This window comes from Denticeps clupeoides, chromosome 19, assembly GCF_900700375.1.
Source record: "Denticeps clupeoides chromosome 19, fDenClu1.1, whole genome shotgun sequence".
Taxonomy (NCBI): domain Eukaryota; kingdom Metazoa; phylum Chordata; class Actinopteri; order Clupeiformes; family Denticipitidae; genus Denticeps; species Denticeps clupeoides.
In genome coordinates, this window is record NC_041725.1 from 448,041 (window position 1) to 464,792 (window position 16,752).

Genomic DNA, 16,752 nt, shown 5'->3' on the forward strand with positions numbered 1-16,752 from the left:
GCACACCTTATAGGGTAGCCATACCTCTTACTTTTTATTGCATATTCATGAGTCCAAATTGTACGGTTTAATTATGTATTTATTTATATATTTTGTAACATATTTCTTTGGGTTTTTATCATCTGCTCCTTTACACCAATTACCAATGTAAATTAAACTTACTAAATCTGAAAAATATAAATTTCATTCAGATTCTTGCTTATGCCATAGCACTAAACTTTTAGTCCTGCTTAATTCCTTAATTTCCGCACATTTCCTTTAACACAGATGAAGAGTATTCTGGAATGATTGATTCATGGCAACTTCCCTTGCTCCTTCTCCCAACAAGTGCACTTGTCACCACTGTTTACTTAAGTTAAGAAAGTGTTTATTCCACCATTTTGGTGAAAGCAAACATTTGTCTAGAAATAGAGGGAATTAAAAATATTTCGAAACACCACCGTGACTTCAGGTAGTTGTGATGATCTTGTCATGTTCCTGGCACTCATGATGCATACACATGTGTAAGCTCCAAGCCTTCCACAAGCTTTGACCGGATATTACTGCAGCACAATTTTGATTCAGCTAGCTGGTCACATGCAATTTTTATTTCTTCATATGTTACATATTTATAAGTGCTTTTGTGCAGCCTCCAAAATTCTATGAGCTAAACCTGTCCCCAGAATATTTCAAGACTTCAGACAATGTTTGTTGAGTGATACTTTTAAGACCTGCCTTTTGAGCAGTGTTAGAGGATCAGTGGGAGTGTACCGGAATGTGGTGTACAAGAGTGCTTGAGAATTTTTTAATCTGTTTGAAGATTGAAAGCCAGTGTAGGGAGCATAGCAATATGGTGGTGATGGCCCTTTTATTTGCAATCAAAGAAAAATGAAGATGATGAATCACAATAGCTTATGCTTCCTAACTGGATAGATTAATTTAATTGACTTGGGGTCTTAGGAGCTTGCATTCTTGCTACGAACAGATGCCCTATGTTACTAGTGTGTACATTCTCTATTTTACAGCTGGTGTGGGTATATAGTTTATGCAGTTGCTGGACATTAATAGTGTTGAGGTAGCACTCCAAAATTATATATAGGGCTGGTCAGATTTTTGAACGACTTTACCTATGCACAATACATATTTATACTTTCTATGAACTGTAATTCAATGTCACATCCCTGTCAAAAAAATGGAAATTATATATATTTGCTGGAGGCTTCAAATGTAAGAACCACCAGCATGCTGTGAGGAGAGCAGAAAAAAGAATTTTTATGGAGACAAGTTATATGCGGTCTATTATGTTATAAAACTATGCCATTATTAATATGGGATAAATGCCAGTATAAAAACGACACAGGAGAAATTAATAGTCAAACCCTTGACTACGCAGAAGCCTTGTGCTTAAATCATAACACTTGACATTTTTAAAACATATAAATATTCATAACACTTAGCCAGGAAAATTATGTATTGTCCTTAAGAGTTTGAAGGAAACTCATGAGAAATGCCACATAAATGCTTGGGATACACACTCTGTTATGGAATCTACATAGTTGATCACACTCCACAATTGAGCGTGATACACTGCAAACAAATGCCCACCCCACTGCGTCACTCACTGCAGTTTGTGCTTTTTTTGTGCATGCCTGGTGTGCGGCAGTTACATTGTGTTTTGGTGCATATCTGTGGTGTGGATCAGAGTGGGGGTCGTAGCAGTGTGTTAAGAGAAATCAACCTATACTTTGCAGAATGCTTTCCTTTTTACTTTCGCAAACAAAATGCATTATCGGACTCCATTGACGAGCGACTGTAGATCAGATTATGAACTATAATCTCATGCTGTAAAGGTATTATGGGAATGTTAATATATCAAGTCTCTCCATACAACAAGTACATTTTCTTTTGTAACTGAACTAAAAAGGACAGTATCAGGGTTTGTGAGCATTTTCCAACAGAAGTATGTATCATAATTACAGACTTCGGAACAAGCGAGACAAATGAGAAACAATAACCATGATGGCCACATACCATTCCAATATGGCTGATGTACATACAGTGTATTTGCAAGCAGACTTATTCTCTCTGCAACAGGCAACCAAAAAAAATGTAATGCAAAAAGGTGAAAAACAGACAAACAAAAATCTCCTACAAGTTCAATTAAACTGTTCTAAAATGAAAGTAAACAAATGATTAAAACAAATGCAGTTTAATGTGGGACAGAACTTCTGAGAGTACCTTAATCCACAAATAAAAACAGTTCTCGTGCATTACGAGTCCACTCATCTTCAGTGAAGTTATTTATGCTCCTTCGTTGGAGCAAAGTACAACTCCATGGGTTTGTTGACCTTCCAGTACTTCTCACTCACAAGCTCCAGAGAAAAGGAACCATTCAAGACCTGTGGACGAGTAAAAGAGTAAAATATGCTTCTCCACTGTAGATTAACAATTTGCTGGGAGGTAGATATATATACTGTAGATCCTTTGTTTTAATTCATTACAACTCTGAAATATTCCCTGTTTGAGTCACCGTATTATTTAATGAATTTTTTTCTTAGAAACTACCAGTGATCAGCTAACATCTGCCTATATTCCCAAGAAAGCAGTCGGACTGTTTGCGGTGTAATGTGTACTTACTGTGAACTGATTACTGGCAGTAGGGATGTAGATGGTGTACTGTTTCTCACTTGCTGCCTCTACATTCATAGGACTTGCCTCTCCGCTTCTGCGCAACTCTTCTAGTGCCAAACGCACTGCCAGATACTTCGACAAGTGGTCCACTGTAGCATTTCCTGAAGTCTTTATGAACCTGGAAAGCAATACCACACTGTTAGCACAACTGAATTTCAACAATACTTTTTAAATTATTAAAAACTATTTAACAATAATTTTTCAGGTTACAGAAATAAAGGTGTCTTTTTATACTGGACCCTGGTGAACCTAGCCACTGACGCATGTGACCATGCATTTCTTGGTGACTGTCCCTTGGGGCAGGATGGCACTGAGCAAATTACAGTCCCCACACACTGCTCCCCAGAGAGGAGCACATTTAGTTGTGTCACCATGTGCTGTGCTTGTGGTGTATAACAATAACAAACAAAAGTCCTGGTAAATGGGGAGGGTTGCGTCAGGAAGGTGGGGTGTAAAGATTTTGCCAAGCCTGTGTGCGTAAGTTAGTGAAAGTAAAGTGATTGTCATTGTGAAACACGACAATCAGCACACTGCCAATCAGCACACTGTGCACACAACAAAATCTGTCCTCCCTCTTTTAACCCATTACCCTTAGTTGGATGGTACCTTCCTCAGTGGCACCTTGGCGGTTTGATATATAACAATTTTCTGTACCACGGTTGACAGTTATTTAATATTTCTGAAGATCTTTCTCAGACTAGCTTCATAATCTGAACTAGATGTAGTGGCCTATTAATAAACCATACAATCAGAACAAAAACCCCAATGAGCAATATTAATTCATTACTATCATCAATCTTCATTACTATGGTCCACATCTGTAAGATCACCTTCTTGAAAAAAGCATTGACGTGGGTGGCAATGCTCCCATGAAGCAGCATGCATACCGCCTCAATCCCACAAAGAGGGCTGTGATGGCAGCTGAGGTGGCCTATCTTGCAACTCACACTGAGTTACTTAGGTAAACAAGTTGGTCAGGGACAAGTTCGTCCCCTTGCAGCTAAAGTAGTAGCCATCTCTGACTTTCCCGTACCAACCACTCAGCGAGAGCTGCGTAGGTTCCTTGGGATGATTCGGTACTACCGTAGTTTTTGTAAAAACTTCTCTGATGTAGTGTTGCCACTGACGAATCTGCTCCATAAAAACACTGCCTTTGTTTGGTCTGCAGCTTGCCAGAAGGCATTTGAACATGCCAAAGCGTTGCTTTGTAGTTCTCGCTCGATCTTGCTGCTCCAAACTTTAACCTTCCATTCATACTGGAGGTAGATGCAAGTGGTACTGGAGCAGGTGCTGTACAAGAAGATGCAAATGGATTTGATCACCCCATTTGTTATTTTTCTAAGAAGTTCTTGAAGCATTAACTACAGTACCATCGAGAAGGAAGCCTTGGCAACATTTTGAAGTTTATGTGGGCTCAACTTCCATTCCCGTTCAAGTGTTCACTGATCATCAGCAGGCTGATTCTTCCTCAGCAGGCTGAAAAATGCCAATCAGCATCTTATGCGCTGGTCCTAATATTTACAAGGGTTTAATCTGGAGATCAGGTACAAAAGAGGCTCTGATAATGTTTTGGCGGACGCCTTGTCACGCTCCTACCAATAAAAGTTTTTTTTGATCAACAGTAAATTTAGATTTTTAGTGGTGGGGGTGTTATGTCCTGGTATTTTTGGTGTGTCTCTGTTCTGTGTTGTTTGCAGGTGCCTGGTGATTACAAATTCAGTCTACCTCTTCTTGATGTGGACAGACAGAATAAAAGGAGCCTCAGTCTCCTTTTTCATGTTGGCGCTTGCCGTAAAATTCACCCCGCCTGCCTTCCTTTTTGCATCACTTCCGGTTTCCCTTGCGCTTCCCCTAGGAGGCGACGCAACTTGTGTCGGCCTGCTTGGATGTTTCTTTTTCTCTGTTATGTTTGTCGTTATTCGTAGTAATTCATTTCGGATGTAGTTCTTCTTTATTTATATATTTAATTGTTAATAAAATGAGGACTATTTTGTTGATCTAGCAGCATGTAGTTTCTCTAACAGCTAGAAGAGCAGGTCTCTGTGGAAAGTGGCTTGGGGTCCTGAAGGTTGTTCTGGTTAAGGTATTGAGAAAGCTGATTGTAGATGGTACCTTCAAGAATTTTGCAAAGAAAAGGTAGGCGAGAAGGGGAGGATGAGCACCCTTGTCAAGTTCTATCATTCAATAGAACAACGGCCTCAAGCTCACAGCCAAGATAACAAAAGGAGTGGATTCAGGACAACTTGGACCCAGCCAGAGCCCTTAAACCTGATCGAACATCTCTGGAGCCATCTGAAAATGGCTGTGCACAGATGTTCCCAACCTAACCTGACTCATCTTAAGAGGTATGAGAAACCGGCCAGAAACAGGTGCTACAAGCTTGGAACATTAGTCAAAAGTGCTTCAAAGTACTAATCAACAGGCTGCGTGGTTTATTTTTATCTTTAATAATTAGGGGCAAAATTTAGTTTTGAGAAAACTTATCCTACTTTGTCATTATGGGCTATTGTGAGTAGAACTGAGAAAAAATTACTCCGTCAAAGGCTGTAACCTACCAAGATGCAGGGGAAAAAAAGCCCCGTGAATACTTTCCAGATGAAAAAAAAAAAAAAAAAAAGAGTGGTTAGCAAATTAATTTATGTCTGTATATGCATGTTAAATGGTTCAATTGAAATTGAAGTGACTGTCATTGTGATACACAGCACAGCACACAGTGAACACAACAAAATGAGTCATGTGCATTTAACTCATCACCCTTGGTGAGCAGTGGGCAGCCATGACAGGCACCCGGGGAGCAGTGTGTGGGGACGTGCTTTGCTCAGTGGCATCTTGGTGAATTGGGATTCGAACTGGCAACCTTCTGATTACGGGGCCGCTTCCTTGACCGCTAGGCACCCACTACCACCAGTTTGTGGTGTTAGATCTCAGAGTAATAAAAAGTACCTTGGGCAAGCAGAGTGGTCTGTGTAGAAATTAAAGTTCACCACATTGTTATAGATTTTAAAACATTGTTAAATGTGAACAAATTGTCCACTTTCCTGACTCATCTTTCAACTTCTTCCTGAAAGCCTCAGATAGCTTATTTCATGTCATGTGGTGACCCTGACATGACCCTAAATACTGATGTGGGCACTTCTTTTGTTAAGTTAATCATATATAATTTGAAAGCTGATTTAAAATTAAAATGCTGATATAACCGTACTGGTCATGGCAGTAGTAGATGTGATGTAGGTTGTAGGTGATTAAACGATACCCAACTAGCCCACCTTGTTTGTGCTGCGTCCTCCTTTTCCATTAGAGTGGGATGTGGGCGAAAAACCAGCTCAATCTCACTGGCTCCATCCAAAGCTGGGTCCCCACCTCCTCCATTTTCTGTGGTGTTGTCCATGTCGAGGCCCGAGTCATCAGAGGTCTTTGTGCGTTTGATGCTTGGCCCTGCCTCCTGGTTGCTGTGCACTGAGGCATTGCTGCAGTGTGAGCTGTCTCCGTTATCTTCTGCACCACTACCGTTCTCAATTTGGTGCTTCTTTCCCCGTTGGAGCCTACGGAGCAATCACTGACTAATTAATTAACTTGACAATTTATATTTGATGCTACAATAATAGCCGCTGTGAACTCAAAGTTACAATTAGAGCCCAGATCAGTACAGCAAGTGTTGAACTTTAAGAATCTGAAGCAGCATTTCAGATCTGTCTTCATGCTCATAACATTTAAGAGCCATGAGTATAAGACACCGTTTAAAAGTGAAAGGGAAGTGATTTTCATTATGATGCACAGCAAGCACAGTGCCCTTCACGGTGCCCTCAACAACACAATTAAAAAGTAAAATTAAGCTGGATTGAAATGAAAGTTATGATATTGGCTTTGTTATAAACTTACACAATGAATGCATGATTTAAATCAAAGCTAAATGCCAAGAATAATTCAAACAAAAGCAATCATTCCTGAGGCTACGGACCGGTTCATAGCCTGGATCTTCAGGCCTTCCTCGATGCTGTGACTCAAAGCCTGTTGGTTGTTGTGTTTGCTGATGCGTGCCAGCACTCTCTCCTGATGGGCCTCATACTCATCTCTGCTGGGGTAGATTTTACTGATGAGAGCGTCAAAGTTAGGATCTGGGCGCAGAGAACGTTTGGACACCAGCTTCTTCCGGCAAGTAGGGCATTCCTTATTTCTGCAAGAACAAGATCCATTGAAACCATGATACAGTAGAATAGATTAACATGCCAAAAACCAGAACATACAGAGACTTAGGTTTACCCCGCTTTGCCTAAATTTGAGCTTTGCAAAATGGGGCAATATCCTGCTGGAAGTCGCAAACAGAACATGAGTACACTGTGGTCAAAACCAGTAACCAGCAAATGTTAGTAGCAAGACTAGAACAACATTTATCAATGATCAAACTGTATTAATAAACCCAAAGTGTGGCAAGAAAGTATCCTCCCACATCATTACACCCTGAGCCTGAACAGTCAATACAAAGCCCGGCTAATCCATGCTAAAATGTTTTGACTATTGAATGTTGCAGCCTAATATGCGACTCAAACCATGTATTTCCAATATATTATTGACTAATTTTGGTGAGTCTGTGCAAATTGTATGCATTTCTGAGGAGTGGCATCTGGTGTGGTCTTCTACTGCTTTAGCCCATCTGCTTCATGGTTTGATGTGATGTGCCTTCAGAGATAGTACTCTGCATACCTTGGTTGTAAGAAGTAGTTATTTGAGTTACTATTGCCATTCTAACATCTCAAACCAGACTGACTTCTCCTATATATCTATATATCTTTTTTTCTCTCTTCCTACAATTTGTGCATGAATCTGCAGATCAGCAGATTCAGACCAGCCGTACGGCATCAAATGAAATACTTTAAATAGGGATGTCGCCTAAAAAATAAACAAACCTTTGGCTCAGTTTGTCTCAGACTACTTTGCAGCCATTCATACACCATGGATTTTTTTTATTTTTAAAAATGAGGATAAGCAAATTCAAATATTTTGAAACTAATAGTTGAATCTATGAGTTTTTTTAATAGCTACTACTTTTTAAAATGCAGTACCAAAAATGCGGAACAGTACTGAGAAGGCACTTAAATACAGTATATTATTCTCAAGCAGAGAAGGGGAAAAGTTGGAATTGTTCAGAGAAAAATGTTCCATCGCTGATCCAATATTAAGCAATGAGAAACAATCGTACACTAGGGCAGATAAGATTGCGCAGACAGTACTGCAGCTCGTTCAAAAACACACACATTAACAACTCAGCAAAGTGTGTGGCAAGAGGCTCGGTCTGACAGCCATGGTAAATCACACAACCCACTGCTATAACTATATCAAATTAGTTTACGTGTAAATGTGAGTGAAAACAAGAATACAAAGCTTGCTGGTGTTTTTAAAACACAATTGTAGGATAAGATATACGTGTAATAAAGAACTGTAATGGGTACACAGTTTGTGCTAAAGTCCATAGATTTGTAAAGATCACGATGTAACATTCTAAATTAGAATATTATTAAAATAATATTCTTATAATGTGTGCAAGCAGTCAATAGAGTGCATTTCTTGAAAAGATTTGCCTACTTAAGTCTTGAGCTTTTTCTTCAATACATGCACATTTTTATCACTCTACAAGATGTGACTAATTAAAAACAGGCCCCCAGCAGATAAACATCCGGAAAGCATTCACAGTGCATCACTTTTTCCACATTTTGTTATGTTACAGCCTTATTCCAAAATGAATTAAATTTCTCCTCAGAAATTACCCCATAACATTGTGAAAAGTCTTTGGAAAATGTATTAAAAATAGAAAAACTGAGAAAAATCACATGTACATAAGTATTCACAGCCTTTGTCTCTCTATATTACTGTCTATACACCTTTGGCAGCAATTACAGCCTCGGCCATATGGAGAAATTTGATTATGCACAATGAATACAGTCTGGATTCACTGAACTTCTCAATAAACACTTAAGCTAGTTGCCCCTCCCAATTGCCCACTGTGGAAGACGTCACACACCCGGATCTCAGGGCAGTGATGATGCAGTCAGCACAGAAGCGATGAAGGCACTCCTTGGTGGTCATGGTGTTCTTCAGCATGTCCAGGCAGATGGGGCACATGAGTTCACTGTGCAGGCTGCGTGGTGACACTGCAATCTCCAGGCCATCTGTGATGGCCTCCTGTCACAACAGAAGAAAAAAACTTAAATGCACAACACTCAAAACTTGTCATTGTCTTACTGTAGCTTCTGTAGGGAAACATGACCTTAGCTAACATTAGTATTAGTCTAAACTAAAACCATGTTCCAAGCAATATACAAATCGCTCATCCAATAAGAATTCTAATCCATGGGCCTATTGAGACTTGTCTTTTTAGTGACACAGGGCCTTTTGTTACCTTAACTAATAGAACAAATAGAATAATAAATAAAATGTTTAATATTACTGCTGTTCATCCAAATTGTTTTGTTAATGAATAGTTACATATACATCTCACCTCTAGGGCCCAATGAAACCTATTTTATGTTTTCTTGAATTCCATTTTTAAACTGAAATATGACAAATCACATTTAAAAATCACTGTTCACAACAACGTGCTTAGGCATTTACTGTTTGCATTTGTAAACCATTTTACAATAAATATGTGCATTTCATACAAATGACTATTTCGCAATATTACACATTCTTCCTTTTGTAAAATAAAAGTGCTTCACTTAAAAAAAAAAAACATTAAGGAGACCTGGAATACAAAGAACAGTTCTGCCCACTTGCATAATGAACTGGTACCATGATAATAAAATCACGTTTTCAATCAGCTAATTTGTTTGCATGACCAAAGGTTTGCTGGCTCGCGCTCGTTCTTTTCTCTGTTTCTGATCTGAAATGTTGACCAAGTTGTAAGTCACATATGTTCTTACAAAAGACCTGTTTTTCCAATTCATTAAAAATTGTTTGGTGTATGCGAAAAAAGTCCCGCCTCAACCTGAAACAAGTGTAGTGGGTTGCAGTGGCCAGAGATGCCAATTATACACAATTCCGTGTTTTATAGCAGATTCCATATTGTTTGTTGGATTCCGTGTTTGTGGAAACCACTCCATAACATTCACTATACAGATTTATCCCAATACTTAAGGAAATGTTTGATTGAAGTTGAATTGCTTTATTGAATGTCAAATTCCTGTATACAACACACTATTTAACACTACTAATTAAAACAAATTAGTCAAGGGTAAATAGTGTTTTACCAAATACAAAAATGCAATATAAATGATATCCAATGGCAACAACCATTCAAAGAAAATCAGTTTAAGTCTGTAACCTGCTTGAAAGTCAAGTGAAAATCTGCCCTCTATTTAGCCCAGTCAAGTAGCTTCATGTGGCAGCTTCGAGTGGCACCTAGAGAGCAGTATGTGGAGATGGTACTCAGGGTCCTCAGTATAACTGTTAAAAACTCAGTTTCCATTAATAAAGTCATTTTGTTAATAATAAATCAAACAGAAAAAATAACTGGAAAATACGTCCAAACAAATCAACTATTTATTCAAAATCAAGGAATAAGCTCATAAATAAATGTATTTTAATGCGCATAAAGCCTTGGTAGGAGATCTCAATAAGTAAACTGACATGTCAGGACTAAGTGTAGATTGTAAATGGTAGAATCATTTTATGATAACAGCAGTAAGCATGGGTCATCTCCTACCTAAATAGACTTATCCTTCTTGATAATAAAGAGGTTGTACGTCTATGACACAGTAGATCTATACAAAAACAATGCTATTCAGCTGTTTTTGTAAAAACATTGATGCCAGATGAGAAAAAAAAAAAAAAAAAAGTGGGCCCGTGTATTCTCTCAACATATGGACAAGCAACTTATATTAGTATACAATGCCCTCAAAATTCAAAGATTTGAACTTCTCCAGATCCCAGCTGGCCCAGTGAGAGCCTGAGGAAGGACAAAGGACATGACATGACATGAAGCGGCGGCCCTGGGGGAACAAGAGCTGAGAGACTGTGCACACTGCACACCTCTGCCTAGCATCCTGCTCGCCAACGTCCAGTCACTGGTGAACAAGCCAGGGCCAGGGTAAAGTTCTAGAGAGACATCCGGGACAGCAACCTCCTCTGCTTCACCGAGACATGGCTGAACCCAGCGGTGCCGGACCACGCCATCCAGCCGGCAGAGTTCTTCTCGGTTCACCGCATGGACAGGACTCGGGACAATCAAGTTGTTCCTCTTGTACACCCAACCTGGAACTACTGTCCATCAAACGTAGTCCTTTTGACCGTCCTCGGGAGTTCACATCGGTAATCATCAGCGTCGCTTACATACCACTGAAAGTGGACACGGAGACTGCCGTATGTGAGCTGCATGAGGCATTCACTCAACACCAGACACAGCAACAGCAACAACAACATTTATTTCTTATACAGCCCAAAATCACATACAGTATGTCTCAATGGGCACCGGAACGCTGCGCTTATTTTTAATAATGCGCAGCACCAAACTTTCACCAGCACGTCACCTGCCCCACCAGGGGTGAAAGGACATTGCTACACTACAGTTATTGATGGTTACAAGGCACAAGCTCGTCCATCGTTAGACCACGCCGCAATCTTCCTCATGCCTAAAAACATACAAAAGGGAGAGGGAGGGAGGTGGCATGCTGGACGGACCAATTGTGGCCGCTGTTCAGGATGCACTTGATGACGCAGCTCAGAGAACATCACCGTGTTTACGGAAGTGGTTGACCTTTTCATTGGGAAACTAACGGATGATACCGTGCAGACAACGATCATCAGAACGTTTCCCAGTCAGAAGCCATGGGTGGATAAAACCATCCACGACGCTCTGAAATCTCGCACCACTTCCTATAACACGGGGCTTGCATCCGGGGACATGGAACCGTTTGAGACTTGGTGGTAGTAGCCTAGCGGGTAACACACTCGCCTATGAAAAAGAAGACCCAGGTTCAAATCCCATTTACTACCATTGTGTCACTGAGCAAGACACTTAACCCTGTAACTACTGACTGGATAAGAGTGTTTGATAAATGTACAAATGTATAAATGTAAATACAACATCAGGAAGGGGGTAAAGCAGCGCTACGGGTAGAAACTGGAGTCACAACTCAAACAGAGTGACTCTAGGAGCCTGTGGGATTAAGAATGATCACGGAGGAACAATCTTCACCTGAACGTCAGCAAGACAAAGGGGTTGATAGTGGCTTCCGCTCCCTGAAGTCCAACATAGAGAGAATGAAGAGGAGCTTCTTCCCGCATACAAGCTCTCAACAATCACAACACTACATAGAACTCCAATACACTCCAGCACTTTCATTTTCAATCACTTCTGGACTCGACTTGACCCCCCACCCCCAACAGAATCCTTGCACAAATTTTTTACTTCTTACTTTCACTTAACTCATTTGCGCACCTTCACCCTACCTGTTAGACATTTTATGTTAAAAACATAAAAAAGTGTGATATTTGGTTATGTTTGCAATATTTGCATATTGGTTCACTGTATACATGTAATATGTGCAATATTGAAGTCTATAGCAGTCGCTAAAATGTTTCACTGCATATCATACAGTGTATGACTGTGTATGTGACAAACAAAATTTGAATTAGAATTAAAGAGGAAGATGCAGACAAGTCCAAAACTGGAGGAAGATAGGTCAGCCTTGCACAACCCGGGACTGTGGGATAAGATGTGCATGGTCACGGACCTCTGCCTGCACCTCTACAGATGCGCTGTTCAATCCTTGTGACGAACATGAGAACGTGGGTTTCTATTGATTCTTGTTTTATATGGCATTTAAGCAATTTAGACAGTTTTTACCCTTTTAGAATGATATATAGTTTACTTATTAAATGATGTAAATATATTAAGTCACTATAACAAGAACATTGCAGCAATACAACCCTCAAAACAGATATGATAAAATAGAATGAATAACTATAGTGACAGTTATAGTACAGTAGTACAGTAAACCAGGTGTTTAGTATGTGTCCTAATAAGATTGAGCTAAAATGTGCCCAAAAGGAGAGTGTAGGGAATTTTTTCTAGATATTAGTCCTCTAAAATCTCCCTATTACCTTTTTTAGAAATATTTTGTAGCTGATCATGGTCCAATGTTATACCAGAAGCTGTGGATGACTGCAGAGGTACGTGAGCTGCTCAAAGCACGAGACTGTCATCCTTCATGAAGGCAAGGTGGCCCTTAGATAAGCAAGGACCAAACTGTCTCCAACCATTATAGCAGCAAAGCATGCACACAGGCAGAAAATTAACAGCCACTTCCAGGACAGCAGTGACATGTGGCACATTTGGCAGGGCTAACAAACTACAGGACTAAAACCTCTGCCTGTGACAGTGACCCCTCCCTACCAGATGTGCTGAATGACCTCTACACTCGATTCAACAATCCAACCCTCCTTCTAGTGATTAGGTGCCGTGGTAGTAGCCTAGTGGGTAACCCCACTTACTACCATTGTGTCCCTGAGCAAGACACTTTAGCCTAAAATGCTCCAGGGGGACTGTTCCTGTAACTACTGATTGTAAGTTGCTCTGGACAAGGGCATCTGATAAATGCTGTAAATGTAAAAGACTTCAGCTCAGCATTCAACATCATAATTCCTCAGCACCTGGTCGAGAAGCTGAGCCTGCTTTGCCTGAACATCTCCCTCTGCACCTGGATCATGGACTTCCTGAGTGAGAGACCTCAGTCTGTCCGGATCGGGAACAGCATCTCCAGCACCACCCCACTCAGCACTGGAGCTCCTCAGGGCTGTGTGCTCAGTCCAATATCCCACGACTGCACAGTAATGCACAGCTCCAACCACATAATCAAGTTCGCTGATGACAACAGTGGTGGCTCTCATCACCAAGAACGACGAGTCAGCCTACAGAGAGGAGGTACAACGACTGACAGACTGGTGTATGGCCAACAATCTGTTTCTGAATGTGGACATAACGTAGGAGATGATCGTAGACTTCAAAATACAACGTAGGGATCGATATTCACTGAACATCGACTGTTCTTGTGTGGAGATGGTCAAGAACACAAAGTTCCTCTGTGTTCACTTAGAAGAGAACCTCTCCTGGACTCAACACCAGCACAACAGCATCTCTACTTCCTGCAAAGGCTGAGGAAAGACCATCTCCCACCACCCATGCTTACCACATTCTATAGAGGGACCTTTGAGAGCATTCTGACCAGCTGGTTTGGGAACTGCACCATATCAGATTGCAAGACCCTACAGCGGATAGTGAGGACAGCTATGAAGATCATCTGAGTCTCTCTTCCCTCCATAACGGACATTTACCACATATGCTGCATCAGAAAGCCACCAGCATTATGAAGGACTCTACACACCCCTTACATGCACTTTTCACCCTCCTACCATTCAGAAAAAGGTACCGAAGCATTCGGGCACTCACTGCCAGACTCTGCAACAGCTTCATCCTACAGGCCATCAGATACGTGAACACTCAGGGACTCACCCCTCTGGACTGACACTCCCACACAACCTCTGTTATATATTGTATGATTATTTATCTGTAATATCATCTATTAATGCACAGTTTCATTTTGAACATCTATCATTCAAATGTTACATGTAGCACCAGGTTCTGGAGAAACGTTGTTTCGTTTCACTATGTACGGTCTAACATGTATATAGCTGAACAGACAATAAATCTCAACTTCAAACTTAAAACTATGGATTGCTTAAGGTTTGCAATCACATTTTCTAAAGTTTCAACTGCATTTTCTCTGAGCCAGTAGCATATATGCTGTTCCTCTGCACTATTTTCAGAAAATGTTACCAATAACATCATTATCTGAAGGTTGCCAAGATGTACTACACTGGTGGCCGATGCACCTGCATTTTGAAATAGGTGCGTCCCCTAGCAGTCTGTACAGAAATTGCATGGCTTGGATGAATTTTATGAAAACATAAAAAGGTAATGGGTGTTTTGTTATGGGTTTATTAAGCTATTCAGCTGCTAAACTAAAGCAGTTTGTGTAAACAAGTGTCCACTTGGGATTTGAGACACGAATGCAGCAACACTCACAAAGCAGTGATTTGAACAGTATCTGGATACAAGAATAAAAGTAGAAATCAAATAAAAATTAACCACAAAACCTTCAGTTTACATGAATCTAGAAATATTTATATTGTGTGTATTTCTAAAAAGTACCTTAAAGTCTATTATGATGTGTGGCAATGCAGTCACCTGTGGGGTTCTCTGAAGTTCATACAGGCTAAGCTCCCAGGTCTTGCACAGGGGCTGCACTCCATTCGTCTGGACCGTCTGAGTCATTTTCCTGATCTGTAGTTCAATAAATACATAATAAAATAAATACAAATTTAAAAAAAAGAAAAAAAAAAAAAAAAAAAAAAAAAAACACACACACACACAACATAACTGTCCGGCACATTCGAGTAGACCTGGGCCAAGATGGCACGTTCTAGGTACGGGAAATACAAATAAGCCATACACATCGCAAACGCAGATTGCTAGACGAAAAAATGATGAAGCACTGCTCCAACTTTTGATCAACCCACACCACTAATTATCATGCGACAGCTACTGTGGTCAGCCGGGCGGGGAGCGAAGATACTTAAAGACAAGCGCGGGGTTACTGCACACCTTTGTGCGATCAGAAATGTCAGATATAGAGAAAAACAACGTCAAGCGAAAACACCCATTATACACAATGAACAAATAACATGAATAAAATGAAAAATTGGAAGTGACCTCGTAATACAGCGCTGTCAAAAACATGACCATAGCTAGCAGTTAGCTTAATTTCTGCATAAATGATCGTGTTTCCAATAAGGGCCATTTAAATGAAGAGCAAATCAGCGTCTTTAAACTGTAGCATTTGCAAATGAGAGCCGTATGAAACACGGTGCAATTCTAGTTTGTTAAAATGTATTAGTGTACTTACGTATCGCTGTGTTATTTGCAGTTGATATGCTGTGCGTTCTAGCAGTCTCAGTAATGGCGGACTCCACAGACGCCGCTGCCTCTGGGAAATGTAGGCGGCTCCGGCCGTCATTTTGTAAGATGCGTGACGCAGACCAATCCGAAGAGCGGGGCCCGTATTGCAAAATTGGGCGGTTTTTTTTTGTAAAAATAAAATCGTCACAGGTGCTGAATTGTTACATACATTTTTTGTCTCTAAAATTCATTACAAATGGGTTTGAATGATATAAATAATAAAGTGAAGTGATTGTCACATGTGATACACAGCAGCACAGCACACGGTGCACACAGTGAAATTTGTCCTCTGCATTTAACCCATCACCCTGAGTGAGCAGTGGGCAGCCATGACCGGCGCCCGGCGCCTCAGTGGCACCTCAGTGGTACCTTGGCGGATCGGGATTCGAACCGGCAACCTTCTGATTACGGGGTCGCTTCCTTAACCGCTAGGCCACCACTGCCCCCGTGTGTTTAGGTCTGCTTTACCACAGGAGATAAAAGACATTACATTGTTAATGTACATATTTATTAATATAAACAGTCACTTTTCTCATACCATCCTCACAAACTAATCAAATTCTGTAAAATATACAAACCATAAATTTACAAAATGATCCACCCTGTAAATGACAATGACTGGGGATTATAATTATTTGATTATATTTATTAATAATATGAATAGCCTTATTATCAGTAAAGGGTGTGGGCAAGATAACACCATCAATGTTGTCTTTAGAAAACCCATCCATGTCTGGAACGTGCTTTGCTCCATGTAAAAACTGTACTCCCTGGGAACTATAAGGTTAAAATTTGCCATAAAATTTAACAGAGTAGAATTATTTGAGATTTTTTTTTATCTCACAGAGGGCAATTTATCTATTGTGGATGATATTAATCATCTATTTATCTATCTAGGATGATATTAAAATCCCCTTCTAACAATAACTGTCTGTGAGCTTATTATCAATTGAGTGCAAAAGGTGATCATTTTCAGACTTGGAATTGGAATTTATATCCATAAACGTTTACACACATGAAAACTGATTCATGAAACTGAACAATCTGAGAAATGAAACGGCCATCAGGACCTC

The 16,752-nt window shown here is 40.2% G+C and overlaps 1 protein-coding gene across 1 annotated transcript; it reads right to left on the reverse strand.

Annotated features, from left to right (window-relative positions):
• Positions 1 to 828: 828 nt before the first annotated feature.
• rnf2 (ring finger protein 2) lies at positions 829 to 15,697 on the reverse strand. The gene is made up of 7 exons (XM_028961997.1): positions 15,627 to 15,697; positions 14,909 to 15,004; positions 8,687 to 8,847; positions 6,629 to 6,844; positions 5,937 to 6,212; positions 2,617 to 2,788; positions 829 to 2,378 (listed from the first exon to the last, which is right to left on the reverse strand). Exons 2-7 carry the CDS (start codon positions 14,993 to 14,995, stop codon positions 2,277 to 2,279), a joined length of 1,014 nt encoding a protein of 337 aa, XP_028817830.1. The 5' UTR covers positions 14,996 to 15,004; positions 15,627 to 15,697; the 3' UTR covers positions 829 to 2,276.
• Positions 15,698 to 16,752: the final 1,055 nt, after the last annotated feature.

Excerpts from the sequence above, each read along its gene's own strand:
- rnf2 (XM_028961997.1), bottom strand. The coding sequence starts at position 14,995 with ATGACTCAGACGGTCCAGACGAATGGAGTGCAGCCCCTGTGCAAGACC. Across the intron at positions 6,213-6,628 it reads AAGATCCAGGCTATGAACCG|GCTCCAACGGGGAAAGAAGC; the intron begins GTCCGTAGCCTC and ends ATTGCTCCGTAG. Across the intron at positions 2,379-2,616 it reads CTGCCAGTAATCAGTTCACA|GTCTTGAATGGTTCCTTTTC; the intron begins GTAAGTACACAT and ends ACTCGTCCACAG.